The sequence below is a fragment of the Peromyscus eremicus genome, chromosome 10, assembly GCF_949786415.1.
Source record: "Peromyscus eremicus chromosome 10, PerEre_H2_v1, whole genome shotgun sequence".
In the NCBI taxonomy this organism is placed as follows: domain Eukaryota; kingdom Metazoa; phylum Chordata; class Mammalia; order Rodentia; family Cricetidae; genus Peromyscus; species Peromyscus eremicus.
The window spans coordinates 91650513-91664084 of record NC_081426.1 but is presented as its reverse complement, the minus strand read 5'-3'; the positions used below and the strand labels follow the sequence as shown (position 1 = coordinate 91664084).

Genomic DNA, 13572 nt, shown 5'->3' with positions numbered 1-13572 from the left:
GAAAATAAACCATGAGAAAGTGGTCAGTAAAAATGTAATTAGGAAAGACAAGTTAAAATTATAATGCTGGGGCTGGAAGGTGGATCAGTGGTTAAGATCACATACTGTCTTGCAGAGAAGACTGGAGTTTGGTTCCCAGCACCCATGGGTGACTCACAATGGCCTCAACTCCAGCTCCAGAGGCTCTGACATGTAGCTAGAGTTTTCCTGCCTGGCCCACAGTCAGGACAAATCTCTCTCTCTCACCTGCCAGTCCCACAGCCACTCAGACCCAACCAAGTAAACACAGAGACTTATATTGGTTACAAACTGTATGGCCGTGGCAGGCTTCTTGCTAACTGTTCTTACAGCTTAAATTAATCCATTTCCATAAATCTATACCTTGCCACATGGCTCATGGCTTACCAGCATCTTCATATGCTGTTTGTCATCGTGGCGGCTGGCAGTGTCTCTCTGACTCAGCCTTCCACTTCCCAGCTTTATTCTCCTTCTTGTCCCGCCTATACTTCCTGCCTAGCCACTGGCCAATCAGTGATTTATTTATTGACCAATCAGCAACACACTTGACATACAGAACATCCCACAGCATCCCACCTGCGTTTCCGTGGACACCTACACTCATGTAAAGGCATGCACACACATGCATGAGTGCACATACAAATAATATTAAAAATAATAAATAAATCTAAAGCCATCTTTAAAGAGCCCAACTCTGCATCATTTCTCACCTAAGGGCTAAGATGGAAAAGGCGGAAAAGTGCTATCATGAGGTGAACAGGGCCTGGGCTGCACTAGGGAGGCGGAAATCTATGGCCTCCTTTAAAGATACATGCTACTTAGCTCTTTCAAGTCCTGAACACAATGGCTACGGAAAATTGAGTTCACAGCTTGACTTTAAATGTGACTCCAACAAAACAAACCACTTTGGCTCTCTTACCATACATTCTACTTTAAGGATGTTGTGAATCAGTGAATGGAGCTTTGTCCAAGGTATCTGCGAGCTGAGAAGCTTGGCTCTCTACACTATGGACCAGCAAACAGAAGGTTTATTCTTCCTGGGCTGCTGCAACATGACAATGTTCTCCAAGTTTCTTTTCCTCAATAGAGAAATTTCTTGTACTAAAGCTTACTTAGCTTTCTTTTCTGTAACAAATGCACTTTATTTGTAGGCTAACAGGAAGCTGATGATGGAACTCAAGCTGTAAGCCATTTCCTTTGCATCTCTGCATCCACAGAAACTAGTTAGCACCTAGTACAAGGACTAACTCACATCTTAAAAACAAGAATCAACAGTTCTAGAATGAGCATGAACGTTCATCTCACATTTACTCAGTCATCAAATTCACTCTTCTTTATGATGCAGCTTGATTTTTCAGTATGGAATAGGATAAAGACATGGAATTAATAGCCAGATAGATACAGGTTAAACTAAGAATTTTGTCCCTCACAGTGCTACTGACCTTGGAATGCCATGTTTTCTTTGAATCTCATTTTCTCTTTCACACATGAGAATTAAACTGCTACAGTTTTAGGCAGGAATCAGCCAGAGGTTGCAGAGGGTCAGACAGTGCCCCCTAACTTTAGAAGTGTCCTCCAACTCTGGCTCATTTTGAGCACATGACACTGCTCATTACTGGTCACTCTGCATGCTTACCTTTAAGAACTCCAGCTCGGTCTCCTTCTCGGAAGCGCCTGCATAGGTGTTATGCAATTTGGGTAACTCCTCTTTAACATAGGACAAGTCAAGCTTCTCCATCACTCTGGCAGGCAAATAATGCTCCAGGCGAAAGTAGGACACTCCGTGGACCTAGGAGAAAGGATGCTGTTGTGAGAGCTCCACTTGCCTATCTCGGTGTGAAGCCTCTTCCTCCTGCCTTGAAGTTCTTGCCTCTGCCAAGAGACGAGATTCTACATCTCTCTGCAGAATGCAGCTCTCTTCCTCGGTGAGCAGAACAGCTGGACTGATGGGCAAGTTTCAGGAGATGCTTAAGAGTCTTTTGTCGAGACAGCTAAGGGTGCTGCTAAGCTGGTGGTCTCTGGTCTCCTGCTTTCTCTTGGGTCTCTTTCACTTAGGAACATGAAGCTTTGAACACAGTTTGCCATACAGTGACCTCTGCCAGGTTCCCAGCCTGCCGCTGTGTGGATCTGTGTGGAAGGCAGAGTCCTCCATGCTTGACCTCTATCTCCTCTACTAAGCCTCTCTCTTTATTGCTCAGAACACAGGAGAAGGAGGGCTTGGAGCTAGATAGTCCTAAACTCCAAAACAAGACAGTTTTAAAAAGAGAAATGAGCCTCACACTATGTGACTGTACAGAGTCAAAGTATGGGATGGGGGTGATGTGTGTGGTGAGCCAGGGTACTTCAAGGAACTAAAGGAGTTTAAAAGAAAAATCATGACATCAACCATGATTTTGCTAAGAAGAAGAAGAATAAAAAAGCTGTGGCTGTAACTCAGTGGGAAATGCTTGTCCAGCAGGCCCTGGTTGATTCCCTAACAACAAGGAAAGCAAACTAAAGCACATATAGAAAAGAAACAAAACTACCAATACAAAACGGCTCTCTGAAGAGAAAACCAGTCCTACCTCTGGTTGGTAATCTCCATACTCGGCCTGGAGCGCCAAGGACGCGAGCAGGAGGGCGGTCTCATCATCACAGTGCACCCGCTCCTCCAGAACGTCCTTCCGCAGCTGAAGGTAATACTGATGGCATGTTAGGTTGTGTCTGTGAAAACACAGATGCACATAGACACGGTGACTTCTGAGGTTGAATGCTGGGATGATTTTGATTATAGCCACAGTTTCCAACACTTCTAATTAAGATTGTCATTAAGCTTTCCTAAGGCCTTCAAGGAACTCATCCATCATCAGAGAAGCTTCTTCTCGAAGTAGATGGGAACTAACATGGACAGAGTGAGAGACTTTGGAGCACTCAGTCCTAAATGGGTTATTTTCAGCAAACCCTCCCTTCCAGGCTCAGGGAGCTACGTGGAAAGGAGGTGGAAAGATTCTAAGATGGATGAGTCCACGGAAACAGTGTCGTACACACAACAGGACTGGTATACATATGAACTCACACACACTGTAGCATGTGTAAGGCCTGCACAGGTTCAAACCAGACAGGGTCCAAGTGATGAGATGGGGGAGTAGACACAGGCTCCCACCACTAACTAAGGAACTATTTGCAAACGATACCTGCTTGCACAGGAAAAGTTGGCTTTCACCAATGGAGTCTCTCTGGATATAGTAACCATACTTCAGAGTAGGCCCGTGCCCCAGGGTAGATGGCCAACACAAAACCAACTCAATGGTATTTTTTTGTAGATTTTTTTGTCTCCTTTTGCTTTGTTTGGAATTTTTTTATTGGTCATTTGCTTGTATACTTTGTTCTCTGTTTCCGTGTGTGTGTGTGTGTGTGTGTGTGTGTGTGTGTGTGTGTGTGTGTGTGTGTATGTATGTGTGTTTGTGTGTGTGTGTGTATCTGTGTTTCTTTTGTTTGCTTTCTTTTTTTTTTTTTTTTTTTTTAAAGAGAAAAGGGATATGGAGTTGAGTTGGTGGGGAAGATCTGGGATGAGTTGGGGAGGGCAAAAATGTGATTAGAATTTATTGTATGTTTTTTTCAATAAAAAATAGTAATAAAAAAAGAAAGAAATCATTTAAGGGCAATACTGATATTGCCCTTCCTTTGTAGGGAATACATGCTGTATGGAAGCTGGAAGCCATGAGAAGACCCTGCACATTGTACTTTCCTAAATACATGTATACGGGATAAAGGCTAACTTGCAATTGGGTTCAGTAAGAGATTAAGCACAGGTGACAGAGAGGTTAGCAGTCTCACAGGGTTTTGTTTCCTTAGGAAGTCAAGGAGTTTCACCGGCTCACTTAAAAGCAGCACTGTACAGCTCCCTTGGCCTGCCAGAGCTGCCAATCACCACTCTCATGCTTTGGAACCATCAGTAAGTAGTGGTTACAAGTATACAAGCACTGCAATGCCACCACAGCTGATCTGGTAACACCATGCCGTTGAGCAACTCATAGGCAGAAGGTGTGCAGGGCATGGGTACACAGGAGGTGTGCAGGGCATGGGTACACAGGGGGTGTGCAGGGCATGGGTACAGAGGGGGTGTGCACGGCATGGGTACACAGGGGGTGTGCACGGCATGGGTACACAGGGGGTGTGCAGGGCATGGGTACACAGGGGGTGTGCAGGGCATGGGTACACAGGGGGTGTGCACGGCATGGGTACAGAGGGGGTGTGCAGGGCATGGGTACAGAGGGGGTGTGCACGGTATGGGTACACAGGGGGTGTGCACGGCATGGGTACACAGGGGGTGTGCACGGCATGGGTACACAGGATGAAGAGACAACTCATGCCTTACGCAGGGTGTAAAAGGATGACACAGGATCTCATCAAAACACTCAGAACTACACCTAACTTAAAATTAATAAAAACTCTGATGATGTAATTTTCCAGAGTATTTTCTGATCATGAATGAGCCCCAGTAACTGAAACGGTGGCAGCAAAAACATGGATAAGGAGGGACCACTGCCTGCCTTTGAAATGAAGAAGGAATTGTCGTGGACCCCTATCAAGGGGTCCAGTGCCAGCAGGTTAAAGAGGTCAACAGAGTGGGGCCAGAAAGAGCAAGAAAGAAACCCTTGTGCACTCACTGTATCAAACTAACATCATCCATGAAAAATTTGATCCGGAAAAACAAAGTGAACTCAACAGCGGCTTTGCCCTTTTTCTTTGGTTCTTCTTTCCATCCCTCTGGGGCCACTTTGGTTAATTTTAAGTCAGGATCAACAAAGAAATATTCATTCTCTGAAACAGAATGAGAAAGGCATTCAGAAAGCACCAAGTCTTCTTTCCTCTGATGTCTGCATTTCTGCTTAACTGACTGTCAGAAGCACAGTGGGCTCCGAGTACTGGGAACGGCTGGATTCAGTGTGCACCAGGGCCTCTCAAACCAGGGCTAACCCAGACAGACCTGGACTCGGCTCCTGGTCACTCCGCTTACTGCCTGTGTGGATAAACTACTTTTCCACCCCAGACATCAGTTTTCCTGTCTGAGAGATCAGGATAATGGTGGTTCCTGCATCATAGGGTTGTTGTAAAAATCCAGTGACAAAATGGATATGAAACACGCTGGAAGGCAGGTATTAGAGCACAGTGTGCCCATAAATATTAGCCATTGTTTGCTAATAGAATAGTTATTCCACAAATCTGACTTGTACAGAATGTGTAAGAAATAAATAGAAATTCTGTCTCAAAATAGACAATATTACCTGGTTAGTCCAGAGGGAGAGTGAGTAAGTCCTAGAGCTAGGTACCAGCTTTTTCCACCCCCTGGGGTCACTTGCTTAATTGTAAACCGGGATCAAAAAAGTGCTAGTTGCATACTTAATGGGTGAGTCTACAGAATGAATTGTTTATTATTCGCACACAAGCAGTGGAAAAACTCTCCACAGATACAGGAGCCTCACAAACACAATGAATGGAACTGGGGAAAGTCCCTAACTCCCTTCTGTCTCTCAACGCCAATCGGCCTATTAATTACTCTTTCCCCAAATGGAGCTCAGCACGATATGGCACAGGAGGTCATCTTGGTGCCACCTTTCTATTCTGAACTCTGAATTAAAGCATGTAGTCACCTTTGAGGGTAGCTAGAGCAAACAGATGATGCTCCACTAAGCCAACATGAGCCACAACCATATCGAAGACGTCTTTGCACACGGTCTTGGTGTCACAGGTGAGCTCGAGTCTCTGCCCACTCAGGAGCATTATGTTCACTTTTCTCCGATGGTCCTCGTTCTTCCCCTTCTTATTCTACAATTGAGAAAAATGACGGTATTTATTAAAGGAAGCATTATAACATTTAGACTTGCTGTTAGAGAACCATTCAACTTATTTTCTAAGAGGGACAGAAACAGCTTTACTACTTACAAGGATAGACCGTGGCAAATCCAAAGAAATAAATGGCTCAATTGTCATCTTCACAAACTCAGGGCCAAAGAAATTCTGCAAGTCACATAAATAGAATAAATTATTTTTACTATTTATCCTAGTCTTTCTTTAAAAGGAAAATAGTACAAGAATATAAAATCATACATTAGAAGGAGGTGCTACGTAACAAATGTAGAAACTTTCAGTGGAATACATGGGGTTTGGTTAGGACAGGAACGGAGAACGCTTTCTACAAAGTTTTCATGGTATATGCACCACTGTGTGTGTACATATTCATGTGGGAATCTGAAACCAAGGCTTATGAAAAAGGTCTGCACATGTGTGTGCCCTTCATGCTTGTACAGAATTATCACACTAGAAGCCCAAAGTATATTGTATGACATCTGGCTTATCACTTCATTGGACACGTTTGGTTAGAATAATTAACTGGTAAAATTTCATTAAATTTCTTCCATTTAACTTATAATACATTTAGTTGTATTTCACTGTCAATCTAAAAACTTTGGAATTGTACAGTGTCTTAGAAATTAATTCCACATATAAAAAATCTGGGCAATGAAATGTTTACTTCTTGAGAAGGAAGCCCAAGTTCAATGTATATTTATAAAAATATATTAAAGGTCTAGTAGTTAAAGGAAAATATGACAAATAGAAAAGCCATCCCCTCCCGCTTCCAACTGTGAGATGCAGCACGGCCCCTCCTGCCTTGAGTACTGTGGGGAGGACCCGAGGTCTGAAGTTAACACCGTCTTCTGGACTACAAGGAGAGTCTCAGGCGGGCTGGAGAGACAGCCCAGCAGTCTGGAGCTCAGGCTGCTCTCTGGAAGGACTGCGCTCCGTTCCCTGAACTCACACACCCTCTAGCTCCAGATTCCATGTGCCATTTCATCCTCTGCAGGCACCAGGCTTATGTGCAGCGCACAGACATATATGCAAGTAAAACACCCATGAACAAAATGACGATGATGATGATAGAATTTTACCAAAAAGGCAATCAATGCCAACATTCTGAGAATGGCTGAGCAGAGACATGGAATGCACTTAAAAACATTTGTGTACTTTTGAACTAACCTTGAACTCTGTAGTTCATCTCTTGATTTATGGGCTAGTGAGTTTCTTACTATTAAAAAGTAACTCCCTGTTTTATTGAATAAAACCAGTTGCTCTCAAGGATGATGCATATGTTATTCATGTTTTTGTTTTTTAAAAATATTTCTCCCAAGACAGGTTTGCTATGCTGCCCATACTGGTTTCACACTGCTAGACAACAACCTTGCTTCAACCTCCTGAGTAGCTGAGACTACCAAGACATGAAACCATGCCTTGGAATACACGTACATTTTCTATGATCTTGCTATGTAGCCCAGGTTGGCCATGGAATTGTTATGTCGTCCAGGTAAATCTCAAAGTCATGATCATTCTGCCTCTGTCTCTTGAGTGTAGATTATAGGCATGTACCACCATGTGTAGGCATACATGTTAAGTCATAAAAGTACAGTTAAGATACTCTTAATCCACCTAATGCTATTTTGAAAATGAAATAAAGAAAGCAGCTAAATATTGACTCTAATATCAGACAAGATGCTTGATCCTAATAAGAACTAATGTAGAATTCCAATTTCACCTTTAGGATATCTGTATCTTTAGGGTATCTACAGCAACTTTCTATTAGCGTATATTAATTATAAACAACAATGGGTTTCGTCATGACATCCATGCATGTATATAATGTATTCTGGCCATAAGCATATCCTATCACCCCCTCTTGTCCCCTCCCCCAAGCCCCTTCTTCGTCTGAACTAGCATTCCTTCTCCTTTCAGATCTTTTTAAAGGAGTCTGCTCTTTGTGACCCACAGGAGCATGTGTGAGAGGTTACTGGCATCATGGACAGCTTATGTGTGACTACACCACTGAGGAAAACTTAATGCATGTTTTCAAAGTGCTCTGGTTAACAGTCCTCAAAGAGCAAATCTGGACACTGGCCTGGGGCCAGCCTTACCCTCAGTTTTCTCTGGGTCATGGCTGTCTCCAGGGCAATTTCTCTTAGTGGATCTCTAGAGATGTCAAGCATGGAAGCTTTGATCGTGTCCCCTGGATACAGGCTCAACCGAGACTGTCGGAGAGCCATCCTGGCCTGCAACTGCATCATTTCCTCTTCTTGTCGCTTTAGCATCATCTCCTGATTGATGAAGTTGCCGTCAAGGGATGTTTCATATTGTCTAATACAGAGGAAAGAGAAGAAAAATAAAGGCTGCTGGGAAAGCACGTTTCAGGGAACTCCATGTCAAGTAAAGTATCATGAATGTAAACATTCACTTGTTTTCAAAGGCTTATTATTTTTAATTAATGTATATATTTGTGTGCTTGTGTGAGTTTATATACACCACATGTGTGCAAATGTCTGCAGGGACCAAGAGTGCTTGCTCTCCTCAAACTGGAATTAGAGGCACTTATGAACTACCTAATGTAAGCACTTAGGAACTAAACCTGAGTTGGTATGACATGGTGTGGCACAGTGAAAGAAATGATGTATAAAATCTCTTATAAATATTATCTATATAGCTATATGTTCCGTTCCTGCTAAGATTATTGTGGGTTTTTTTTTTTTTGTTTTTTTGTTTTTTTTTTTTGTAATTTCCTGATAGAAAGGGTGATCAGAGAATCTTTGTTCCAGTATTTGGTCTTTGAATCTTGTTCCTGTCACATCTCCTTTAGAAGAAAGGAAAACAAACACTGAAGGTTTCCAGACTGAGGATCTTGTTCTGATACAGAGCTCTTAAACTCCTTGGCATTTTCTGGAAAACATGGTACTCTATTGTTGGAGTGAAGAAAGGTCCGTAGTTTCTAGAGTAGGGCTGACCCAGAAGAGAAGCCTTCCTAGAACTTTCAGCCCCACACTTGACTGGAGACAGAGCTAATAATCAGTCATGCTCATGGAATGAAGCTTCCACAAAATCCCCTAGTCCACTTTAGCTGAGCGTCAGACCAGGAAGGCTGGAGGGACCCCTGATTAATGGCTGGTCTGCAGGAAGAACAGAAGCCGAGACACTCAGCTGGTGACCAGAGCCTTGGGGAACTGGATGATGATCTGAGGAAGTCCTCTATGTCTGGGGTCAGAGTGCTCTCCATTAGTGGCATTCTAGTCTATATCCTATTTTGTTGTATTTTCATGTATTGCTATAATGCTGTCCCACAGGATAGACCTGTACCTCGATCCCTCTAGGAACACTCCAGCATCCCCTGAAGAATTGCTTCCCCTATGGTTCTCTCAGACAGGGGCTGTTTTATTCCTATGGACCTATGCCTTGAAGGTCAATGAAATTCTGCTTAGTTCTTGTGTGTATTTTCATGTGTGAGTACATGTGGGTGAAGGTCAAAGGTCAACCTTAGGTATTGTTCCTTAGGAGCTGCCCATCTTATTTTTTGAACCAAGGTCTCTCAACAGGACCTAGGCTTGGCTGATTTATCAAGACTGGCTGACCAGTGAGCCCTATGGATCCACCTGTCTCTGCCTCTCCAGAGCTGAGAGATCCAAGCACATGCCACACCTGGCTTGTTAGAGGTTCTGGGATCAAACTCAGGTCCCTGTGCTTGCACGGTAGATGCCTCGCCCTCTGAGCCATCTCCTCAAACCCTCTGCTTACTTCTTACTTCAGCTGCCAGACCTACAGACTCCTTTTCAAACAGACCAGCTCCCCTAAGTACATGAGATGGAATGACAGCTGCTGGCTGCTGTGTTCTGGGCACTCACCATTCGACTGGTTACTCCCCGGCATTAATCGAGGATTTGAGTGTCTGCTCAGCTTTGTTCTCTGTTTCTTCCTTCCACAACTCTTGTCATCACTCACTGTTATGACGCATGGATCCTGGACGTCTTCTGACATTCTGAGCCCCTCTCTTCCACAGCAGGCAACCATGTAGCCCCAAATCTCTGCTTCTGTTCTCCCGTATTTAAATCATCATGTTATGTCTACTGTGCTCTCCTTGCTCAGACAACTCACTGACTCTTCTACTGGCTCCCAGCACGGTCATTTCTGTGACTCCTCTCCTCTTGCCTGACCTTGTTTGGATCTAAGTCTATCGGCAGTGTAACCACGCCTTTGCCTATGACCTCATCACCCATCCAACTGCAGAGCCAGGCCGCCTGGTCCACTGCTCCCTGGACCCTCCTTCAGCATTGCCTGTCTTGTCTTTTTATTTATTATTATTATTATTATTATTATTATTATTATTATTATTATTATTATTTTGGTTTTTCGAGACAGCTTTGCACCTTTCCTGGAACTCACTCTGTAGCCCAGGCTGACCTCAAACTCACAGAGATCCCAAGTGCTGGGATCAAAGGCGTGCACCACCACCGCCAAGCTGTCTTGTCTTTTTAAAACTCCAGTACGCTCTCCTTCTCCTCTCAATGGCTGACTTTCCCTTACCCTTTCACTGAAACGAAAAGCAACACAAGCGCCGTACTTGGATGTTAATGTACACCTTTAGCTTTCTATTACTAAATCAAAGCCACTTTACTTTCGTCCTTATGTCTAATCTTGCGATCATTTACCAGCTGTTCAGGAAACAACTTAGGAGTCATTCTTATTTCTTCTTCCTTATTAACTGCAAATCTAATCATGCATCACATGCTGAAAGCACAACCTGTGAGACACTCACACCTGACTCTCCTCCAGCACTAACCGTCCAGTCTGCACCGTCTGCATTATCCACTTTCTGCATAGGTGACTGGGATGTTAGGCTACATCTTGGCTTCTCATGCTTTTAGTCATCCATGGCTTCCCTTACAACTGAAGTCTTTCCCTGAGCATCTGCGACCTCCCTGAACCGGGGCCCTGACTGTTTGGTCTCCACTCCTTGTGTACAGTGTCCTTTGCTCACTCTGTTGTAGCCACACTGCTTTTTTACTGTTACAGTAGATGACATGTCTCCCTGTCATAGTTAGGGTTACTGTTGCTGCGGAGAAGCGCCATGACCAAAAACAAGTCAGGGAGGAAAAGGTTCACTTGGCTTACACTTCCACGTTATAGTCCATCACTGAAGGAAGTCAGAACAGGAACTCAAACAGGGCAGGAACCTGGAGGCAGGAGCTGATGCAGAGGCCACAGATGGGTACTGACTACTGGCTTAGCTTGCTCAACCTGCTTTCTTATAGAACCCAGGAACACAGGCCCAGGGATGGCATTACCAACCATGGGCTGGGCCCTTCCCCATTGATCAGTAATTAAGAATGTCCTACATGCTTGCCTGCAGCCTAATCTTATGTAGGTATTTTCTTCTTCTCCCCTCCTCCGCCAGAGAAAGGGTTTCTTTGTCTAATAGCCCTGACTTTCCTGGATCTTGCTCTGTAGACCAGGCTGGCCTTGAACTCACAGAGATCCACCTGCCTCTGCCTCCTGAGTGCTGAGATAAAGGCGTGTGGACCACCACTGCCTGGCTGGAGGCATTTTCTTAATTGAGGTTCTCACCTCTCAGAAGACTCTGGTTGGTGCCAAGTTGACAGAGAACTACCCAGACCTCCCCTACTTCAGCACCTTTGCACCCCAACACCCCTCACACCGACTCTGCAGTGATCACTCTTTTACTTCAATTTTATGCTGGGTGTCAGCCCTCGAGGGACACCTGCTCTGGTCACACTACCACAAACAGCAGATGCAGACACCACGTTCTGATCACCTGCTGCACTGCTCCGCTTTAGTTTCCTTCCGAGCACCACTACCTGGCAGTGTGCTGCTTCCTTTGTTTTCGTGGTCTGCCGGCTACCTCTCATCTCTAAATACTCTTGGGGGAGTTGTTTCTGGGTGCTGTTCTCAGCTCTGTCTCTGGTACCTCAAATTATCTAGTATGTGGTGGGTGCCCAGTAGGTACTGAGTGAATATGATCCTACAGCTTACCTTTACCTGGAGTCAAAAGTAGAAAGAACTTGAGTCTATGCATTTTAACTCAAATAGTGCATTTTCATTAACTAGAACTAATCTCAGCAGCAAAGACGACTTATCAGTTTATCTCTTCAAATATAGATGTAAAATGTTTCATAAACATTTTATATTTTTAAATTTGAGATGTAAAAAACAAAAACAAGCTCCAAATCTAAAAAAAAATACTGCATTGCTGAAGATGGAGTACATACATTGTCTGCTAATGTACTCAGGAGAACAAGCTGTTTGTTAATATACTCAGAAAGAGAGTCACACCACCATCAGGGAGGCACAGAGGCAGGGGGAGGACGTGATGTGTAACGTCACTCCAAAAGCTATCATGTGAAAAGATTAGGAGACACTCTTTGGAAGCAGCTTTGAATATCTTTTTTAGTCATTAAAAGACACTTTTGATAGCTCAGAATTCAGAAACTGCTCATTCTGCTCCGCCTGACTCACTGTTTCCTGTTAGTGTCTTCCTCAGCCCATAATAGACATCAGCAGCTCTCTGGGTTTGTTTCTCCGTTTCATTCTAGCTAAAGGAGATGGAAATGTTCTCATAAGGAAGCATGCAACATGTCCAAACCCAGTGCTGCCTGAAACACAACTCAGGAGCTCGTGGCCATGTGCTGGCACAGTGAGGGGCCATCAGAAACCCTGGCCTATACCCAGGAAAGCCTGTGCCTCACAAGGAATTCTGACAGTATTTTAGTTATGTGTATTCCTGTGGGCAGGGAATGATGGAACTAGTTAACAGAAGTGAAGTTCAGCAATTTCCATGTGACAACACATATGCACACTGAGCAATCAGTGTGTCCCAGACGTCTCTCCCCCATTCTTCTAACTTAGTGCCATGAACACTACAGAGGACTGCTGTCCCCAGTGACAGTTCACCCTTAAAACATGGACTGGCAAGTTAAAGTGGCCTTAATGTCAACATTTTCTTACTAAAACCTAGAGGAACAAAATTAAGTCTCTCATGACTCATGTTTTTGACATTCTTTATTAAGAAAACGGATAAAGCTCCCAAGATGCCATAATTTTTTTGTAGGAATGCATCCTTAAGTAACAGACTGAAATCAGTGCTAACACAAAATCTCAATGGTTTTTCTAGTTACTCCTATTTCTTCTTTCGAGGAGGCTAAAAAGAGATATTAACATTCATAATTTTTCTCAATCAGACATAGACGAGGAAATTCTAAAATAAAAATTCTCCCTCAATTCAACATGAGCTTAATGTGGTTTGACTCTGGGTTCTTACTGTTCATCCAATGCTTTGGCTTCATTGAGAAAGCATGTAATACTGAGCAGAGATCTACCTTTGCCTTCCACTTGTTCCGAAATAATCAGAGTATTCATCATAAGAAAGCAGCAATTAAAATACCATCATGTAAGTAGAAAATTATTTTTATAAAGAAAAATGTTACAGGTATTTATAAGAAATGAAAGGAAAAAAATCCTGGGATATTAATTTTTAGTACATGAGCTTAATTACCTGAACTCTAAGCCATGAATAACTGTTAACTACACAGCTAGGATTACATGGTCTATTAATAGTTTACAGGTAAGGACATTCTCTAACATAGTCATTAGCTAAGGACAAATATTTGAAATTTTCCAGATGATTCTCTTAGTAGTATCTGAAGTAAACAGTTAGTGAGTTTAAGGGATTTTCATGCTTTGGAA

The 13572-nt window shown here is 43.4% G+C and overlaps 1 protein-coding gene across 7 annotated transcripts in view; it reads right to left on the bottom strand.

The window, feature by feature from the left end:
- Ptpn13 (protein tyrosine phosphatase non-receptor type 13) overlaps positions 1-13572 on the bottom strand; it is a 182519-nt gene that overhangs the window by 75330 nt on the left and 93617 nt on the right. For 6 of the 7 annotated variants that reach the window (XM_059274841.1, XM_059274843.1, XM_059274842.1 and 3 more), the window contains 6 exons: positions 7965-8184; positions 5944-6018; positions 5652-5826; positions 4668-4821; positions 2583-2721; positions 1655-1807 (listed from right to left, as the gene is read on the bottom strand). In XM_059274841.1, coding sequence (XP_059130824.1) covers positions 1655-1807; positions 2583-2721; positions 4668-4821; positions 5652-5826; positions 5944-6018; positions 7965-8184 — 916 coding nt within the window. Of the gene's footprint in view, positions 1-1654; positions 1808-2582; positions 2722-4667; positions 4822-5651; positions 5827-5943; positions 6019-7964; positions 8185-9716; positions 10101-13572 lie in introns of those variants that run through there. The other variant, XM_059274847.1, reaches the window with a different exon arrangement.